The sequence below is a fragment of the Abramis brama genome, assembly GCF_963993115.1.
Source record: "Abramis brama genome assembly, chromosome: 14".
NCBI lineage: Eukaryota > Metazoa > Chordata > Actinopteri > Cypriniformes > Leuciscidae > Abramis > Abramis brama.
In genome coordinates this window covers 14,240,197-14,258,304 of record NC_139976.1, presented here as the reverse complement: position 1 = coordinate 14,258,304, position 18,108 = coordinate 14,240,197, and the positions used below count along the sequence as shown (strand labels likewise).

The window sequence follows — 18,108 nt, the reverse complement described above, 5'->3', positions numbered from 1 at the left end:
ACTCTATATTTGGTGTTGGTCTGATGTCTATGCTGGAGCGTAAAGGAAGAGGAGGAGGGCAGAGACCGCACAAACCGCCGGTGTCCCAGTAGAGGACAGCGATAAACGCCTGTATCCACTCACCCGTTACCCGAGATGGAGAAAACTTCTTTCAAACTCTTCAGCTTATGGATTTATTGTGTGATTGTATTCCTAATTGATGCTGGACTAGGTAACGTTACGTCCCGTCTTTTCAGTTTTCTCTAAATCTATAGCTTTTGTCCTATAACTTTTCTGTCTTGTCTGATCTCATTTTGATATACTTTATCTTATTTTGACATAGCCAATTATGTCTGCTGACGTGATTCAAGACAGAGGATGAATATGTTTAATTTTGACTGTCAAATATTTTACTTCTTTCTTTCATTTTATACGAATACACTTTTTTTGCCTCTTTCTTTCTTTCTTTCTTTCTTTCTTTCTTTCTTTCTTTCTTTCTTTCTTTCTTTCAAACCATAAAGCAACATTATCACTAAATGGACTCACATGTGTGTACTCAGTATGCACTTTCAGTTATACCTTGAATATCCGATAGATCAGGTCTGATAAAAGTCAGTATATGTGACCTTTATAAACTTCTTTTTGTAAAATGTTTTGTCTGATACATGCTGGTAATGCTGATCGTTTAATTCCCCTACAAATGGGAGGCAAAAGAAACTGATCATATGTTAATGATTAGACATGTTTTTGTTTCTATAAGCCTGCAGGCTGCCAGTTTAAATGCAGTTTAATCCAGTTGGAGATCAAAAATGTGCATTTTTCTTTCTCTTCCATGCAGGCTCCAACATCTGTACTTCTCGAGGAGCCAGCACATGTCAGCAGTGCCTGGCAGTGCATCCTACCTGTGCCTGGTGCTTTCAAGAGGTGTGGTGCTCTACAATAATTTATGACTGAGCTGAAACATGTTTAGATTTTAATACAGTATTAAGATTCCTGCATGGTAGAGAGCTGTATGACTGATAGTATAATCAAACGTTCAGTCAGTCTTAGTGGAACATTTTTTTAATATATATAGATCAGCGATATCTTAGTATGCTAATGCTCAGATCATGACTCGGTGGAGATTAGGCTGGATAAGACTTAAATACACTACCTAATCTCTGAGTCAAGGATTTGTTTTGTCTTATTTCATGACAAAACAGATTTTTTCAATTTTAAATCAATTACAACAATGAATTGTTTCTCAAGACTTATGGTTTTACCGTCACCACTACTATCCACCACAGTTTAGTTTAGTCAATGACAATGCAACCGAAGTAGCGACAGATCTTTTCTTCTGTATTGCGATCCGAGTAAAGCAGATTATCTGGGGTGAAAAAAATTGGGATTTAAATCTATCAATTTGGTTGTTGGTTGGAGGGTGGCAGACCTGAATGTGAGCTTATGGAGAAGTCCAGCATACATCACCAAAGAGAAGTCTGCCGTTGCAAAGGAAGAGTTTTGACATTCGATTAATTCAAACAAAATTTAAAAAGAATTAGCCTAAATACGCAAGTATAAATTGTTTACAATAAGATTAATAAAATGCTTTTAGCAAATAGATTTAGAAAAAATCATTACATGCCAACTTAAAGAGGATGTCTAATGGAAAACAGTTGTTTTCAATGACTATGTTTAAGCCTCAACCATTGAATCATTATGAAGAGGACTGTCAAAACTTTTTTCAAAACTTTTGTCCTTATCTCATATAAAAGTGTGAGTCATGTGTTACAGTTTAGGAAGTAAAATGACGGCTGTTTCCTTAGCTGTGAAAGGAAATCCACTAGATTGTCAATGTTTTGTTACAAAAATATTGGCTTAACCATTAGCCTGACGTAGGAGGCAGGACTATCTTCTTTTTTTTAACCAATGGCAGACGAGGTGAGGAGAGTAATTCTATTTACTGCAGAAATATTTATTAAGTGTCCTGTACCAGTATAACTGTGTACCAAATGCTTATCAGGATTTTGGACAAGATGTGCCTGGCTCTTCCCGATGTGACCTGAAGAAGAACCTCATCGAGGCAGGATGCAGGAGAGGAGCTCTGGAGTATCCCACCAGCAAAATGCATGTGACGGAGAACAAGGATCTCAGTGACAAGGCCTCTGGATCCACCACCGACGTCACCCAGATCCAACCTCAGAGCATGCAAATCTCTCTAAGACCTGGTGAGTTCATCAACCCAAAAACGAATGACCGCAAATTACATGTTCTTCCATTAGACCGAATTGTTACTCTGGGGTTTCACAGATGATTCCCAGGTCTTCACGCTGAAAGTCCGTCAGGTTGAGGACTACCCTGTGGACTTGTATTATCTGATGGACCTGTCCTACTCCATGAATGACGACTTGTCTCAGTTGCGACGGCTGGGGCAAGGCCTGAGTGAAGAGATGAGCAAAACCACCAGTAATCTGCGCATGGGCTTTGGGGCTTTCGTGGATAAACCCGTGTCCCCGTACATGTACATCTCCCCTCAAGAGGCCGTGTTAAATCCCTGTTACTCGTGAGTGATGACATATATTTACATGTTGAACATAAGCATTACAGATGATAGGTGTTTATTACAAACATGTAATTGGGCGGTGTGCTTGTTAGCTGACAGAATCTGATATTTATTATCTTTAGTCACACTGCTATTATGGTTGAAGTGTCTCTATTTGCTGAGTTACATACAAAATAAGTATTACACTGTAAGCTGTTTTCTAAAGCTTGAATGTTGTGACTCATTTGTGCCAGCAAAGTTGAATGACCAACACTACCCATTGGTTTGGCATGGTTACAGAGTTACCAGTATTAGTAGAAGCCCATATTTCAACTTCCTGAACCTTCTCATCATTCTCATGTTCATTTCTGGTCTTTAAATATTTCTCTATTATATATGCTAGAATTCCGTACAAATGCCAGCCTCAGTTTGGCTACAGACACGTTCTGTCTCTGACGGAGGAGGTGGGCCGCTTTACAGAGGAAGTGAAGAAACAAAAGGTGTCCCGGAACAGGGACGCCCCAGAGGGAGGCTTCGACGCCATCATACAGGCAGCCGTGTGCAAGGTTGAAGTGGCACCTTTATAAGTATTTTTGGCCTACTGCCATTTTGACCTCTCTTATTTGATCATTTTTGTCTTTTCCAGGATAAAATTGGTTGGAGAGCAGGTGCATCTCACTTACTGGTTTTCACCACAGATGCCAAGACACACGTGGCACTGGATGGGCGCTTGGCGGGAATTGTGCGACCCAATGACGGCCAATGCTATGTGGGAACAGATAACATCTACAATATGTCTACAACTATGGTAGTGATATTCTGCTTATCTTTTTAAGCACTTTTCCACAAAAACACGACAAAGTTCGGTTGTAACATATAGACAAAACATAAATGTTCATGGAATATTTATTATTAGACACACTATAAAGTGTACAGCATATGACCTTTAATTATGCTTTCTAACATTTTTCTCAGGACTACCCATCACTGGCATTGATCACAGAGAAAATGTCAGAGAACAATATAAATCTCATCTTTGCTGTGACTAGCCATGTGGAATCACTTTATAAGGTAAGAAGGTTATTAAATGTTACCGTAAATCAACATGGTAAATGTCTTATAAGATTTTTAAGGACACTTTCAAAGACTTCTCCTCTATTCATTGTAGAACTACAGTGAGCTGATCCCTGGCACTGCAGTGGGAACACTGTCCGAGGATTCTCATAACGTCATCCAGCTGATCCAGGATGCATACGCTGTAATGTCCCTTTTTACATTTGCCAAAATAAATTTCTGGGTTCAATACAACTGAAGGGACAATTAGTACTTTGAACTTTTAATAAAACTTGGCTGTCTATGCAGTTGAAACGTCAAACGTTTTTTGAAATCGGTGCTGCATGAATAGAGAAAACAGAAAAAGGGTTGTGCCGTTCCCTTTTGCCAAATTTTGGCTCCACCCTCTATCGATCCGACTGTACATGGGCAGGAATACAAAAATGCAGAAGTTTAATCTGGAATTTTTACAAAAGTCCTGGAGCCTGTCAAAAGTCCTGCATCAACCGGCGGACCTTTGCCGACAAATAAACGGATAAAAACTGGGTGCAGGTAACACAGAGAAAGAGTACGCATTGTTCAGTCAAAATTAATGTTGTTTACAACAAAAAATAATGTGATTTTTGTTTCAAAAATGAGTTAAAAAAGATTTTCTGTGGTTATTCACATTATGCCACATATGCTATCAATAAAGTTGCACTTGTGTTGAACCTGGAACATTCCTTTAAAAGGCTTTACTTCATTCACATGTCTGTGGTCACTGATCTATTGTTTGCTGTTGTGTTTGTGTTTGTGTAACAGAAACTGCGCTCTAAGGTTGAGCTGGAGCTCTTGAATGTCCCGGAAGAGCTCAGTCTGACATTCAATGCCACATGTCTCAATGGAGAGGTCATACCTGGGCTAAGATCCTGCTCTGGCCTCAAAAGAGGAGATACCGTCAGTATCCTCTTTTTTTTTTTTTTTGCACTTTCTTTCCATCGCTCTAATTTTCTCCATCCATCTCATTCGATTCTCATGTTGTTTCTTTATTCTCCATATTAAATTTCTGGTGTTACTTAACCAAACCACTTATTCCAAAACTCCCCAAGGGTAAATTCGGTCCCTTCCTTCACTTTCAGTCTTATACTCACTCTGATGGTTTGACATATTCCACAAATAAGGAGGAGCACAGGAAATGTCCTTCCTAATGTGTAATCATCTGCCTTCCTTGATAAATGAGTTGCATAAAATATTGTGGTTTCACTCCCTTCCTTGTAAATGGTTAAAGGAGAAGTTCACTTTAAAATGAAAATTCTGTCATAATTTACTCACCCTCATGTTGTTTCAAACCTGTATGAATTTCTTTCTTCTGCTGAACAGAAAGGAAGATATTTAGAAGAATATCAGTAACCAGACAGTTTTTGGGTCCCATTGACTTCCATAGTAGGAAAAATATATACTATGGAAGTCAATGGGAATCTGGTTACTGATATTCTTCTAAATATCTTCCTAAATATTTTAAAGTGAACTTCTCCTTTAACTGTAAAAACGTACACACATACAGAACAAGTGGGTGTAACTGTGCCATTACTCATTTTGCTGAGTGTGTCTAGGCATCAGACTTGCCTGTTTCCTGTTCTCTGTCACACTGCTCTGACTCACACCACCCAGCCTTCTTCAGACTGTCTGTCATTCCAACACAGTCACTGTCAACAATGAAAGGATAAGACTCACATATGTCATGTACATGATGGCTAAACATCCACACAAGAAATATAAATATATTATAAATAAAATATATTTAAAGTATAATTTTATTTTTCAACTATTATATTATATTATATTATATTATATTATATTATATTATATTATATTTGTCTCAAAAAAATTGTCTTCAAATGGAGAATTAAAAAAACATTACATTATTGTGGCAGATGTGTAACGTATTGAAGTGACATTATAATATATTTTAGTTCATTTTAAATATAATAGTTAATTAATAAGTTACTAAATAAAGTTTGTTTTATTTAAATATAATTGAATATACACTACCATTTAAAAGTTTAGGGTAGTTTTTGTAAGTCTCTTATGCTCACCAAGGCAGCATTTATTTGATCCAAAATACAGTAAAAACAGTGATATTTCAGGATTCTTTAATTAATTAAAAGCAGCATTTAACTGAAATAGAAACTTTTTGTAACAATGTAAAAGTATATTCTGTCACTTTTGATCAATTGATTAAGTATTAATAAATAAATTAAAATTGTACTGACCCCAAACTTTTGAACAGTAGTGTGAGCGTAGCACTGTCCCACAGTTCTGATTTGTAATGTATAACAATAATTCATGTTTTTGGTGCTCTGTAACAACCCTGCATTTCCTCAATATCTCCTTTACAGGTGTCCTTTAGCGTCGAAGCTCGGGCCAGGGGCTGTCCCAAGGAGAAGCGTAAGACCTTTACCATCAAACCAGTGGGCTTCAAAGACACCTTGCAGATCACAGTCAACTTTGAGTGTGAGTGTAAATGCCAAGCTAAGGCAGAGCCCGACAGTCCCGTTTGTCACCACGGCAACGGCACCTATGAGTGTGGAATCTGCCTGTGTAACCCGGGACGATTGGGTCCCAGGTGTGAGTGTGCAGAAGGGGACTACAGCCCCACCGAGCAGGACGCCTGCACCGGGCCGGACAAAGTGATCTGCAGCAGCCGTGGAGACTGTGTGTGCGGCCAATGCGTGTGTCACAATAATGATTTTGGCAAGGTGTGGGGGAAGAGGTGTGAGTGTGACGATTTCAGCTGCCTGCGGTACAAAGGAGAGCTCTGCTCAGGTAAGACATGATTTGGGGCCAGAGGAAGCTAGATGTACTTTGTTGACTGTGATAGTGTTTTATTATTAGACTATTAGTTTATAAATGGATGTGACATTAACAGTATGGAGTACCACAAGGCTCAGTACTTGGACTGTTGCTTTTCACCCTGTACATGCTACCCTTGGGAGATTTTATTTGGAAACATGGGGTTAGTTTTTACTATTATGCTGATAATACTCAGCTCTTTTTGGGTTTTCAGAGGTTTTAATAATTATACAGGCAAAATGTATAAAATGCAGTGGCATTTGCAAACAAATTATTCTAGACCTGTTTTATGATTAGACACTGAGAACTATTCTGAATGCTGTTCTTGCATTTTTATTCTCCTGCCAACCACTATGCGCCCGATATGCACACTTTTGCCGAGCCCGCACTGAAGCGAGCTCCGCTGCAGACTTCTACCAGACAGTCAAAACGGCGTTTACGTCACGAAAGTGCGGACTCGTCGGAAGACCGGGAGTGTTTATAGGGTGCCATTTGGGACAGGGCCAGTGTAGTTTGATTCTCAGACGAATGATTATTATGAGTTGGTTCTTTTTTGTGAATAAAAAACATACAGTATGGCCAATGTGGTCTGATTTCCGAACAAATTACTCTTATGAGTTCGTTTGTTTTAGTGAATCAAAACTGTACAGTACAAGTGTAGTCTGATTCCACAACAAATTATTTTTATGAACTGTTCTTTTTAGTGAATACAGTTTACAATTTACTTTGTTTTATTAACAAAGTTGTAGTTACTGTCTTTTTGTTTGTGTGAAACTACTTTTTTTATAATCATTTTATTAAAAAAAGATTAAATATAATGTTACCATATTTTTTTGTTTCAGATCATATAGTTCATTATATAGACATATAGACATGTTTTACTAACGTTTGACATTTGGAAAGTGTCTGAATATTTTGGTTTTCACTTTAAAATCTTACAAAGGTCTTTTTTCGCAATCATTTGCTTGTATATTGTGCTGGTGTAATACTTTTTTTTAAATAATGTCACTCGGTTTAATATTTTGTCAAATATAATGCAAAGACACTCATACATTTTAAGTGTGACTTAAGGGTCCACATACTTTTTAGGGCTACTGCATCTCAGCCTTGACTAACTCGCAACCAGCAGGATAAAGGCTCTGTTTTTCACAGCCTGTTATTTTGTACAAAAGTCTTTCTTTACGAGTAAGATTCTCGGTTCCCTGCCTCACATCACCTCAAAGGAATTACCTACAACAACACTAAAACATCTCGTGCGTTAGTCGAGAACGAGCTCTTCTTATAAATAAACATGCTCTGTGGGACTTGGCAGGCTAAACCATGTGTTGACCTATTTGAGACGTGTGCTTGTTCTTCAGATGAGGTGCTGATGTTTCACTGGGGCGCGTTTGAGTTGGAATGGCCGAATAGTTTACGTAAAATTACAAAATACTGTAGTGGACCTCTTGAAGTTGTGTACCTCCTGGAAGAGGGTTGGTTTCTCGCTTAAGCAGAACCAGATCTCAGTATTCGTGATTCCAAAAGATTTCAGTGTACCTTTGAGGTCTTCAACTGAAAAAATTTTAGTCTCTTAAATCTACAAGAAGTTTCTTAAAGCCTGAATAGCATATCCCCAGAGGCCCAAAGCTATCCAGAAAATGCCTTTCTGCGTTGTCACACACTGATGATGTCATTGAACCAAAAATAGCCCAGTGAGGGAGTAAAGTAGTGTTTGGGTTGATGTGAAGGGTTTGTATTGTTTTTCTATGGGAAGAATAATTACATGCATTACAATGTTATTTTTTGCATTTGGTTAGCCATTGTTTTTTTCCATTTTGTTTTTGATTTAGCTGCATCAGTGTTTTCAACCAAAATCCCTGATCACTCATAAACACTGTTTTGCTAAGGCATTGTAATCTCCTACACAAACATGCACACCGCCACAAATGTGTTTTTAATTATAACTGTAAATCATGCACAATGGGGCTCAGCATTCTGCCACTGAATGTCAAGTGAAATATAGTATATAGCCTAATGCTTATCATATTAATTCTGTCACATTCCTGACATTCACCAGCACCAGATGTCCATTTTTAGAAAACTCTGTGATCAAAAAAGATACATGGATCTGTCTGACAACAGTTAAGCAAGATTTCCAGTGGGGAATTTAGTTTGTGAATCATGGAAAGCCTCCGCATAATATTTGGTAATAATGTGGAATGTACAAGTCCTTGCATGAGGCTCTTTTATAGGCTCGAGTTAAATCTAAGCTCATTACATAATGGGAGTGAACATTATTAATCCTGAAAAGCATTCTTGCAAGAGTCAAACATACAGTACAGCCATGTGGAATCGTCTCACTTATTTCCGTCTTTGTGTTATTTTTTTTCCTTTCATGGCACATTCTAGGTCATGGCACTTGTTATTGTGGGTTTTGCCAGTGTGATCCAGACTGGAAGGGGGAGAACTGCAATTGTTCTACTCGTACAGACACCTGTATGTCCAGCTTGGGGCTGTTGTGCAGCGGTCGTGGTCAGTGTGTGTGTGGGAGCTGTGAGTGCACTCAGCCTGGGGCCTACGGCTCCACCTGCGACAAATGCCCCACCTGCCCTGACGCCTGCACCCTGAAAAAGTGAGCATAATAGCTTACTACCATTCTACTCTTTCTGCAGTGTGTGTATATGCTTTGCACAGTATAAAATATTACAAGTATTAAGATATTAAAATAACAATTTGGATTTCCAATTGGATGGCAGTCATTGCATTAAACATGCAATATGATGAGGTCATGTGACCACAATATAGCATAATACTATTTGAAATGCTTATTTTGCATAAGACATTCTGTTTAATATACTAAAAAATGTTATAGTATGGAAGTACACAGTTTATACTACACAGTATTAAGTAAGCCAGTGGTTCTCAACCAGAGGGTTATTTTCATTCCCCACAGTCAATCACTTCTCTTTTTTTGAAGAAGAAGAAGAACTAGATGTACCGCATGGCGGTACAAAATATGACCGCCGCTCAGGCCTGCACTGGCTTTCCACAAAAAGAAATGACATGGAGCAATTTGGCTGTATTGCGTGTTTATGTATATACCTAAAAAAAGTAGTAGTATGTGCATGTCTGTCTGTGTGTGTGTGTGTTTGTGTATGTGTGTGTCTGTGTGTGTGTGTGTCTGTGCGTGTATGTATGCGTGCGTACATGTGTGTGCGCGTGTGTGTTTGTGTGTGTCTGTGCATGTGGATTTGTATTCCTGCATGTGTGTGTGTGACAGTTAGGGTTGCCAACTTCAGAAAAGGAAAATGCGGTACAATCGTGGTTATTTATAGGAAAATGAGGGACACTCAAAATATTTGTACTGTATCACACAGTGTACGTCATTTCAGTGTCTGCAGTTAAGTTTGTGTTTAAAAGGTTATCAGACATAAACACATTTGTATTGCTTAACCTATTTATGTATTTAATTCTAAAAATAATTTTAATGTCATACATGAAAAAAGTCACATTACAAACAAACCATAGTTCAAAATAACAGCATTTATCTAAAATAGAAAGCTTTTTTAACATTATACACTAGGCTTACAGTTCAAAAGTTTGGGGTTAGTAAGATTATTTTTTGGGAAAAAAAATAAAGAAAGTAATTGCCTACTTTTATTCAGCAAGGATGCATTACATTAATCAAAAGTGACAGTTAAGATAATGTTACAAAAGCTTTCTATGTACTTTCTAAAAGCTTTAAAACATTAATAATAATCAGAAATGTTTTTTGAGCATATTATTCCCTCAGGTAGATTACATGTTTTCTTGCGTGGCTGGATGTTAGACTCATGAACAATAATCACGTTGTTTGCATTCGCCAAAATTGATTAGCCGAAATCAAAACGTGGACAGTGAAAGGAAATTACCGTTAGCGCGAGACGAGTCCGGCTTGAAGCGTTCAGGTAGTTATTTAGGAAAAACTGCATTTTTTGGGTTTGGGGGGGCCCAGCGAGGGGGGGGAGTGGCCCTCGGGGACTAAACGAAATTTTTCCGTAAAAGTCTAGTGGGGCTACATGCCCACCAAATTTCATGTTCCCCGGTGTTTCGGTGTCCCTGGTATCGTTGACGAAAAATTCACGGGGGGCCCAGCGCGGGGGGGGGAGTGGCCCCCGGGGACCAAACGAAATTTTTCTGTAAAAGTCTAGTAGACCAACATACCATAAAAATTTCTTCATCCTCGGTGCCACGGTTCAGGTAGTTATTTAGGAAAAACTGCATTTTTTGGGTTTGGGGGGGCCCAGCGTGGGGGGGGAGTGGCCCCCGGGGAATGTTACCATATTTTTTTGTTTCAGATCATATAGTTCATTATATAGACATATAGACATGTTTTACTAACGTTTGACATTTGGAAAGTGTCTGAATATTTTGGTTTTCACTTTAAAATCTTACAAAGGTCTTTTTTCGCAATCATTTGCTTGTATATTGTGCTGGTGTAATACTTTTTTTTAAATAATGTGTGGCCCCCGGGGACCAAACGAAATTTTTCTGTAAAAGTCTAGTAGACCAACATACCATAAAAATTTCTTCATCCTCGGTGCCACGGTTCAGGTAGTTATTTAGGAAAAACTGCATTTTTTGGGTTTGGGGGGGCCCAGCGTGGGGGGGGAGTGGCCCCCGGGGACCAAACGAAATTTTTCCGTAAAAGTCTAGTGGGGCTACATGCCCACCAAATTTCATGTTCCCCGGTGTTTCGGTGTCCCTGGTATCGTTGACGAAAAATTCACGGGGGGCCCAGCGCGGGGGGGGAGTGGCCCCCGGGGACCAAACGAAATTTTTCCGTAAAATCTATAGTGGGGCTACATGCCCACCAAATTTCATGTTCCCCGGTGTTTCGGTGTCCCTGGTATCGTTGACGAAAAAATTCAGTAGATGACGAAAAAAAAAAAAAAAAAAAATTTGACAATCCCTATATGACCGCTTTCGCTAGCTACGCTAGCGGCGGTCATAATAACCAGGGTTTCCTCTGTCTTGATATATGAGATAGCCAAACTTTAATATTTTAAAAGTGTTTTGTTGACCTAAATTTATTAAAATCTTAATTTTTATAAATAATATACATTTTCCTAGTTATGTCAAGCTCTAAAATATTTTATGGGTACAAATAAGTAGAACATATTTTTACATTTTTAATCAAGAGACAACTGGAAAAGTCATGGCGGCTTCGGATATTTTTGTGGACAATAGGGGGCCTTAAAGTCAAAAAGGTTGAGAACCAGTGAAACTACAGAACTAAAGAAAATAGTATTCCATTCCAAACATAGCCAATGAGTTCATAAGTTTATGTCGTCTTTATTTAAGTAAAATATTTTTACGTCTTTAAACTTTTTTCTCTCTCCAGGGACTGTGTAGAGTGTAAGCACTTTAAGAGGGGGAAACTCTTCGATGATGACACCTGCACTCGAATCTGCAGAGATGAAATCAGTCTGGTGGATGATCTGGGTACCATTATTACATTCAATTTGTTATAGATAATAACCAAAACATTGGTAATTTAATGAACAGCAATAAAAAAAATATTATTATTATAATTATATCAGTGCCAGCTTTTTTGTAACGCTCTGTTACTCTACAGTGTTCCATGATAAGAATGCAGTAAATTGCACCTATAAGGATGAAGATGACTGTGTGCAAAGGTTTCAGTACTATGAGGACAACAGTGGCAAATCCATCTTGTCTCTAGTCAAAGAGCCAGGTAACACCATTTCACTGCTCTCACTGCTAAAAAAAAACTGTTCATCAGTGTTTACTGTGTTTCAAATGCAAGTCTCCATCTTTTTACAAAGATGGTTTGAGAAGATAAAAGGAAAGTATATTCAGAGTACTAGTGCTTATTGTATTTTTGGATATTAGAGATTTGAGAACATAGTTTATAGGTGTTTGTGTAAGCATATGGACGTGTAGGTGTATGTGCAGTGTGTCAACGGCTGTAAATTCAGGAGCCCGCAGTGAGAGTCTGCTGCTCTGCTTTAATGGACACACATGTGGAACATGGGCTCTATTAGTGGCACACACATCTCCAAAACCCAGGGAGCACCCCACCTTGTAAAAACATACCGCAATAAACAACATCCAAGCTACTGAAGAACCCGCTGACACAGTGTAATTCCCACTGGGACAGGAATGGTTCAGACAGGAAGCAAAGAGACAGACTCGGGACAATATAAGAGAGCTTACAGATTTTTTTTTGAAAATTCTGAAAAAAAGGGAAATCAAGGTACATAAACACTACCGTTCAAAAGTTTAAGGTTAGTAAGGGGTATAATCTGATTGACTGTCAATTTTTTTTAGCGTTTATCAGCTGGAAAAAATCCTTCTGAAAGTGATTCCAACGATATTGTTTCTCTGTGCCAAATGGCAGCCGTTTTAACATTTAATCCTTAAAACGTACTAGTATCTATTTTCATGCTACTAGTATTTAGTTTTTAGATACTAGTATCTATTCCTTCAGGTATTAGTACTTATTAGGTACTAGTGCTTATTATTTAGGGACTAGTACCTTTTTAAAAGATACTAGCACTTATTCATTAGATGTTAGTTCTTATTTATTAGATACTAATACCTAATAAATAGATACTAGTACATTTTAAGGATTAAATTTTGCCATAGTGTCATTGTGGACTGTGCTTTTCTTTTATGTTTAAAACTATATCTTTATTGTTATCATTATAGTTATCGTCCCTGGTGTGAATGAGCATTTAGAGACTTTAAAAAAAGTAAAAATCTTACCACCCCAAACTTTTGACCAGTAGTGTAATTAAAAGTAAACACACTTTTTTGCCTGTTATGTGAAAGATTAAAAAACATCTCTAACCACATTTATTTTCCTGTGTACTAGACTGCCCTAAAGGCCCTGATATCTTGGTGGTGCTCCTGTCAGTAGCTGGTGCCATCTTGTTCTTGGGTCTGGCCGCCCTGCTTATCTGGAAACTGCTTATCACCATCCATGATCGCCGTGAATTTGCCAAGTTCGAGGAGGAGCGGGCACGTGCCAAGTGGGAAACGGTTAGTGAAGTGTAAAAATACTCACAAAATACACTATGTGCATACTGCTGTACATTCTGTACACAGAGGCTAAGTGATCAAGGATTTTAGGATACATAGCAAAACACATTTTCACTCACACACCCCTCTGTTTAATGTAAAAAGCTCAAATTACTGTGTCTAAGTAGCTTGGTGAACTATAGATGTTGGCAGGATAGTTTTACTGTTTCAGTGGCATGCTGTTTTCCCCCTCAGAACAAAGGAAACGCCTCCGTACCCTTGAGCAAGTTTTGTTTTAAATTATCCAGTGCTAATTAGGCTTTCCCCCGTGAGGTCTCGGACCACATGTGAACTCTCTGATCCTTTCACTTCAGAGTTCCCCACTTAAACTTGACCACTTAACCAGCTAACAAAAATATGTTCCAAGAACGTTTTGCTAACATTCCCATTTAGTTATTGAAACGTTATTTCTGAATGTTCTCTAAACTTCTAGTTTATTGCAGTCGCCCTGAATCAATAATTGTATCCTTTAAAACTCAAGTTTTTTTCCTGGAAAGATTATTTTGTCATGCCTTTAAATAGCTTAAATGTATATAACCCTTGCTTTATTTAGTATACGTGAATCTTTAAATATGCAAATGAGTCTCCACTCAATCACACCAGCTCGGATACCTGATCCATTCGGTCAAATGTAGTAAATGCTACATAATGGCAAGTGGAAATATTGGTTTAATTTAGCCATATATTTTGAACTAGAAACTGATTCAGAAGAAGAAGTGGAAGAGTTAATTATACAGGGTGGTCTACAAGTCTATGTATCAGAATGTTAATGCGTTTTATGTATCAATCTCTATGTGGGACACATAGCGGAAACATTATAGAAAGTCAGTGGAGAAAGGCATGTAGTTTATCATAACATTGTAATACAGGCTACATCATATACATAATACACCCGATATATTGCTGCATTCAATTTTTCCTGTCCCTTCTCAAAGGGTTTCTTATACTCAATGATAAGAAAAGCCCCATCCTGCATGTTGATGGGATTGGTTACATGTTTGTGAAGGTTGGAAACAGGGGCGGTGTCAGGAACTGCTCTGAGACATAAAGGTTGAGGATCCAAATGCAGTTTATTAGAGTAATCCAGAATCGTAATCAAACACAGGCAAAGGGTCAAGCACAGGAAGGCAGTCCAAACAGGCAGGCAGGGGTCAGAGGCAAAAAGGGAATCCAAGAAACAGTCAAAAATCCCAGAACCAAGAGACAATAAAACCAGGTTGAATGCTCAACAGACAACATACATGGCAACATACAAACTTCGCAATGAGTGATAGGGTGAACCAAGCTTATATGGGGTGAGCTAAACAAGATAATGAGACAATGTGATAATGGATGAAGAGTCCGGGCAGTCAAGGCTCTCAAGGGCACTCCAGCTGGTGACCATTACAGGCGATTTCAAACTCGCTTTGATATTCAGCAATGGTGCTGACAAATTAATTTGCACATGGTTTGTCTTAAAGCATATTAAAAACACCACATTGACATATAAACAACATTACAAACTTGATTTGCACCACAGGGGGTCTTTAAACATTTGGAAATTTGGTTATGCGAACATTAAAGGCAGGGTAGGCAGGATTTTTCTAAAAAACTTTTTCCCAAATTTGTTTAAACTGTCTTTATACACCAATACATAATTAAAATGTAAGTACTCTGAAAAAGAGAGTATAAAAATCGAGTGTCTGTAGTCCTCTCAGGGCTGCAATAAACACAGCTACTTATTTCCATTCACTCCCACCCCCTCCCTTCTGGGCTCCTTCCAAAGCCACGCCCCCAAAACACATGAACGCGTGATGCCGACCGCTCAGCTGGAGGACGCGTTTGCCAGCGCCGAGCGGAGAGGAGCGCAGTGCATGTAGTGACATCATGTCATAATCACATGTAATAAAATACCTAACTTCATCATTATGAATATAAACAACTAACATGGCTGTTAGTACTCACTATCAAGCTAGCATATCGATACTGGTAAAGTTTAAAATATATTGAGTTTGATTCGGTAACGAGCTAGTAATATAAGGCAAAGCTAAAAACAGGTTGCATTGATACACATTTTCCCATTGCCATCAGTTACACTGTGATGAAGGTGAATTTCGTGTAAGATTCATAACACTGTAATACAGTGTTTTGCATGTAAGAGCTTCCACGATGAAAGCACTGTTGGCTCTGATGAGGACTAACGTTACACTCCGGAGACAAGTAGCCTACCTTTCTACCTTACTAGTTCCTTTTTTTGCCTTGTTTGCCTTTGCTGACTGTTTGCAGGTACTGGGAATTTTGACTGCTCTTTCTCTGCCATAATTGTGATTCTTCCTAGCTTCCGTGCCTCTCTCCGTGCCTCTTCGCCTCCTCGAGTCAAACGGGTGCGCGCATGTGGGCAGCTCCTGTAGCAGCAGGGGTGGTAGCCATGGTAGCGAGGGAGAGTGACAGTCGCTCAACCAATCATTTCATTCGTTCCAAATGGAAATAAGTAGCTGTGTTTATTACAGCCCTGAGAGGACTACAGACACTCAATTTTTATACTCTCTTTTTCAGAGTACTTACATTTTAATTATGTATTGGTATAAAAAGACAGTTTAAACAAATTTGGGAAAAAGTTTTTTAGAAAAATCCTGCCTACCCTGCCTTTAAGGGAAAATGTTATCATTTTGCAAACATTATGGGAATGTTGCTTTTGAATGTTCTCTAAACATTCTGAAACAAGTGTTCTGAATGATGTGAATGTTCTATTAATGTTACTGGAAGAATGTTTGCTCATAACTTTGAGAGAACCTAGACTGGTATAAATGCACACTGACTTTTTTTTATTCTGACATTTTTATTCTTGTAGGGACACAACCCTCTCTACAAAGGTGCCACATCAACATTCACAAACATCACATATCGAGGCAAGGACTGACCGCAGAGAGCAGAGGATGAACTGGACAGCGTTCATAAATTTATATGGTTTAAAAGTGTTTCCTTCGAAGTTTCTCTTAATTTGAACTTTCTTCGAAGTTCGCTTTAATTGCGCAAATTGAACACGAACAGGAAACGGTTGTACATATTTTGTTGTTGTACATATGTAAAGTCAAAAATGCCACCTCTGTGGAAGTCTTTCTGTTTGTCACTGGATGAATGATAATCTTTACATTGGCTTCTTACATGACTATCTGTCATGCACTGTGTTGTCACACACACGTCAAACCATTTCCTTCCTCTCTCTGATCCGTCACTCTGTGTAGTGACAAATATGAATGATAAAAGGCCTGAGCGATCTTTCCAACTACTGATAGCCTGTGGTAACACTGAATCCCTCATCGTGAACATGAAATATTCTAAGCTGTTCTCTTCGTTGTGGTTATAGCTGTATTAATATTATGCATCTACAATATCTTAGAGGTAGCTTTATCACACTGGCCTTTAGTATGCAGTTTTGGTAGGATTGTATAAAAATGTAAAAAAATATACACCAAATATACACAATGTAATTATTTGTCTGGCTGAATGACCTTAAAGGGGGGGGGTCAATCTCTGAGATTGACTGAGATTCAGTCAATCTCATGTTAATCTTGAGTACCTATAGAGTAGTATTGCATCCTTCATATCTCCAAAAAGTCTTTAGTTTTATAAAGTACCGAGTCTTTCCGGAAAAAAACGAGCGGCTGGAGGCGTGCCGTGTGGGCGGTGCTTACGCGCCGATAGCTAACAACACACAGACATTTGAAGCAGTTTTACTCACCGCCTGCGGTTCCAACGCACGACCGTGAACCTTTATCGTTGGGACTGCTCCATCCTTAAGCATTAGATGATCTGCAAATCCGGCGTCGTCGAACTGGGCCTTGTTTATAAAATCTATGCAATGCAGCGCTGCCGATGATTTCCTGTTGAAGCGCCTTGATGTGCGCGGTCTAGCTCTCCTCTGGTCGATGTCTGCGCGGGCGCGCTTTTCCGAGAGAAATGCTCATATAAGGAGTTCCACTCTCGTCTACGTCATTAGATCCACGATCGAAAAAAAACAGCCGAAACTTGTACCAACCCGGAAGTACGATTTTCGGCCCAGAAATTCTCCGTTATTCGTCCAAAATATTTTTTTTAAAACTTTGGCCATGTTTAGCATGAGAATCCATCTCTTTAACACTGTAAACAACTCTGAATACATGAAACACCATTGTACCCCCCCTTTAAAAGACAAAAAGTACCTCACAGCTCAAGTGCACAAAAAGTATAACAGTGCTCTCTAATATATGAATTTATGAAATCCTGGGATTTCTCTTTTTGTGCTGCCAGACATGTCACATAACATATGTTTTGTGTTAGTTAAGTAGTTAACCAGAAATGAATAAATATTTGTCAAATGTTTTTTTTTTTTTTTTTTAAATATATATATATAATAAATTGTATGTGATACACTTAAGTGTAATGTCATTACCTATAATATTTAGTGATGCCACATACTTAAATCTTAATAGCAATAAACAAAAACATAAATTTAACATGATATATTCTATGTATCAATGTTTTATTGCTAATATTAATGTTTTAATGTTTCATGCTAAGTTTAGTCTGGTTAAAATGTATTATTAACATTATTTTAATTACTATTAATTGATATTTATTTAATAATGACTAATTCTATATTCAAATTCCTTTGCTGTGCGAAGGTTTCCGTGGATGTG

At 38.3% G+C, this 18,108-nt stretch overlaps 1 protein-coding gene across 1 annotated transcript; it reads left to right on the top strand.

Moving 5' to 3' along the window:
* Positions 1 to 17,841, top strand: itgb3b (integrin beta 3b). The gene is made up of 15 exons (XM_084135276.1): positions 1 to 211; positions 818 to 903; positions 1,982 to 2,186; positions 2,269 to 2,521; positions 2,904 to 3,066; positions 3,147 to 3,308; positions 3,476 to 3,571; positions 3,669 to 3,758; positions 4,355 to 4,489; positions 5,932 to 6,358; positions 8,774 to 8,996; positions 11,748 to 11,848; positions 11,982 to 12,101; positions 13,245 to 13,411; positions 16,281 to 17,841. The coding sequence occupies exons 1-15, from the start codon at positions 136 to 138 to the stop codon at positions 16,347 to 16,349; spliced, it is 2,373 nt and encodes a 790-aa protein (XP_083991402.1). The 5' UTR covers positions 1 to 135; the 3' UTR covers positions 16,350 to 17,841.
* Positions 17,842 to 18,108: the final 267 nt, after the last annotated feature.

Bases quoted from the DNA above. Each gene is read 5' to 3' on its own strand.
- itgb3b (XM_084135276.1), top strand. From the start codon at position 136: ATGGAGAAAACTTCTTTCAAACTCTTCAGCTTATGGATTTATTGTGTG. The intron at 2,187-2,268 runs GTGAGTTCATCA...GGGGTTTCACAG, and splicing joins GCAAATCTCTCTAAGACCTG to ATGATTCCCAGGTCTTCACG. The intron at 3,572-3,668 runs GTAAGAAGGTTA...TATTCATTGTAG, and splicing joins ATGTGGAATCACTTTATAAG to AACTACAGTGAGCTGATCCC.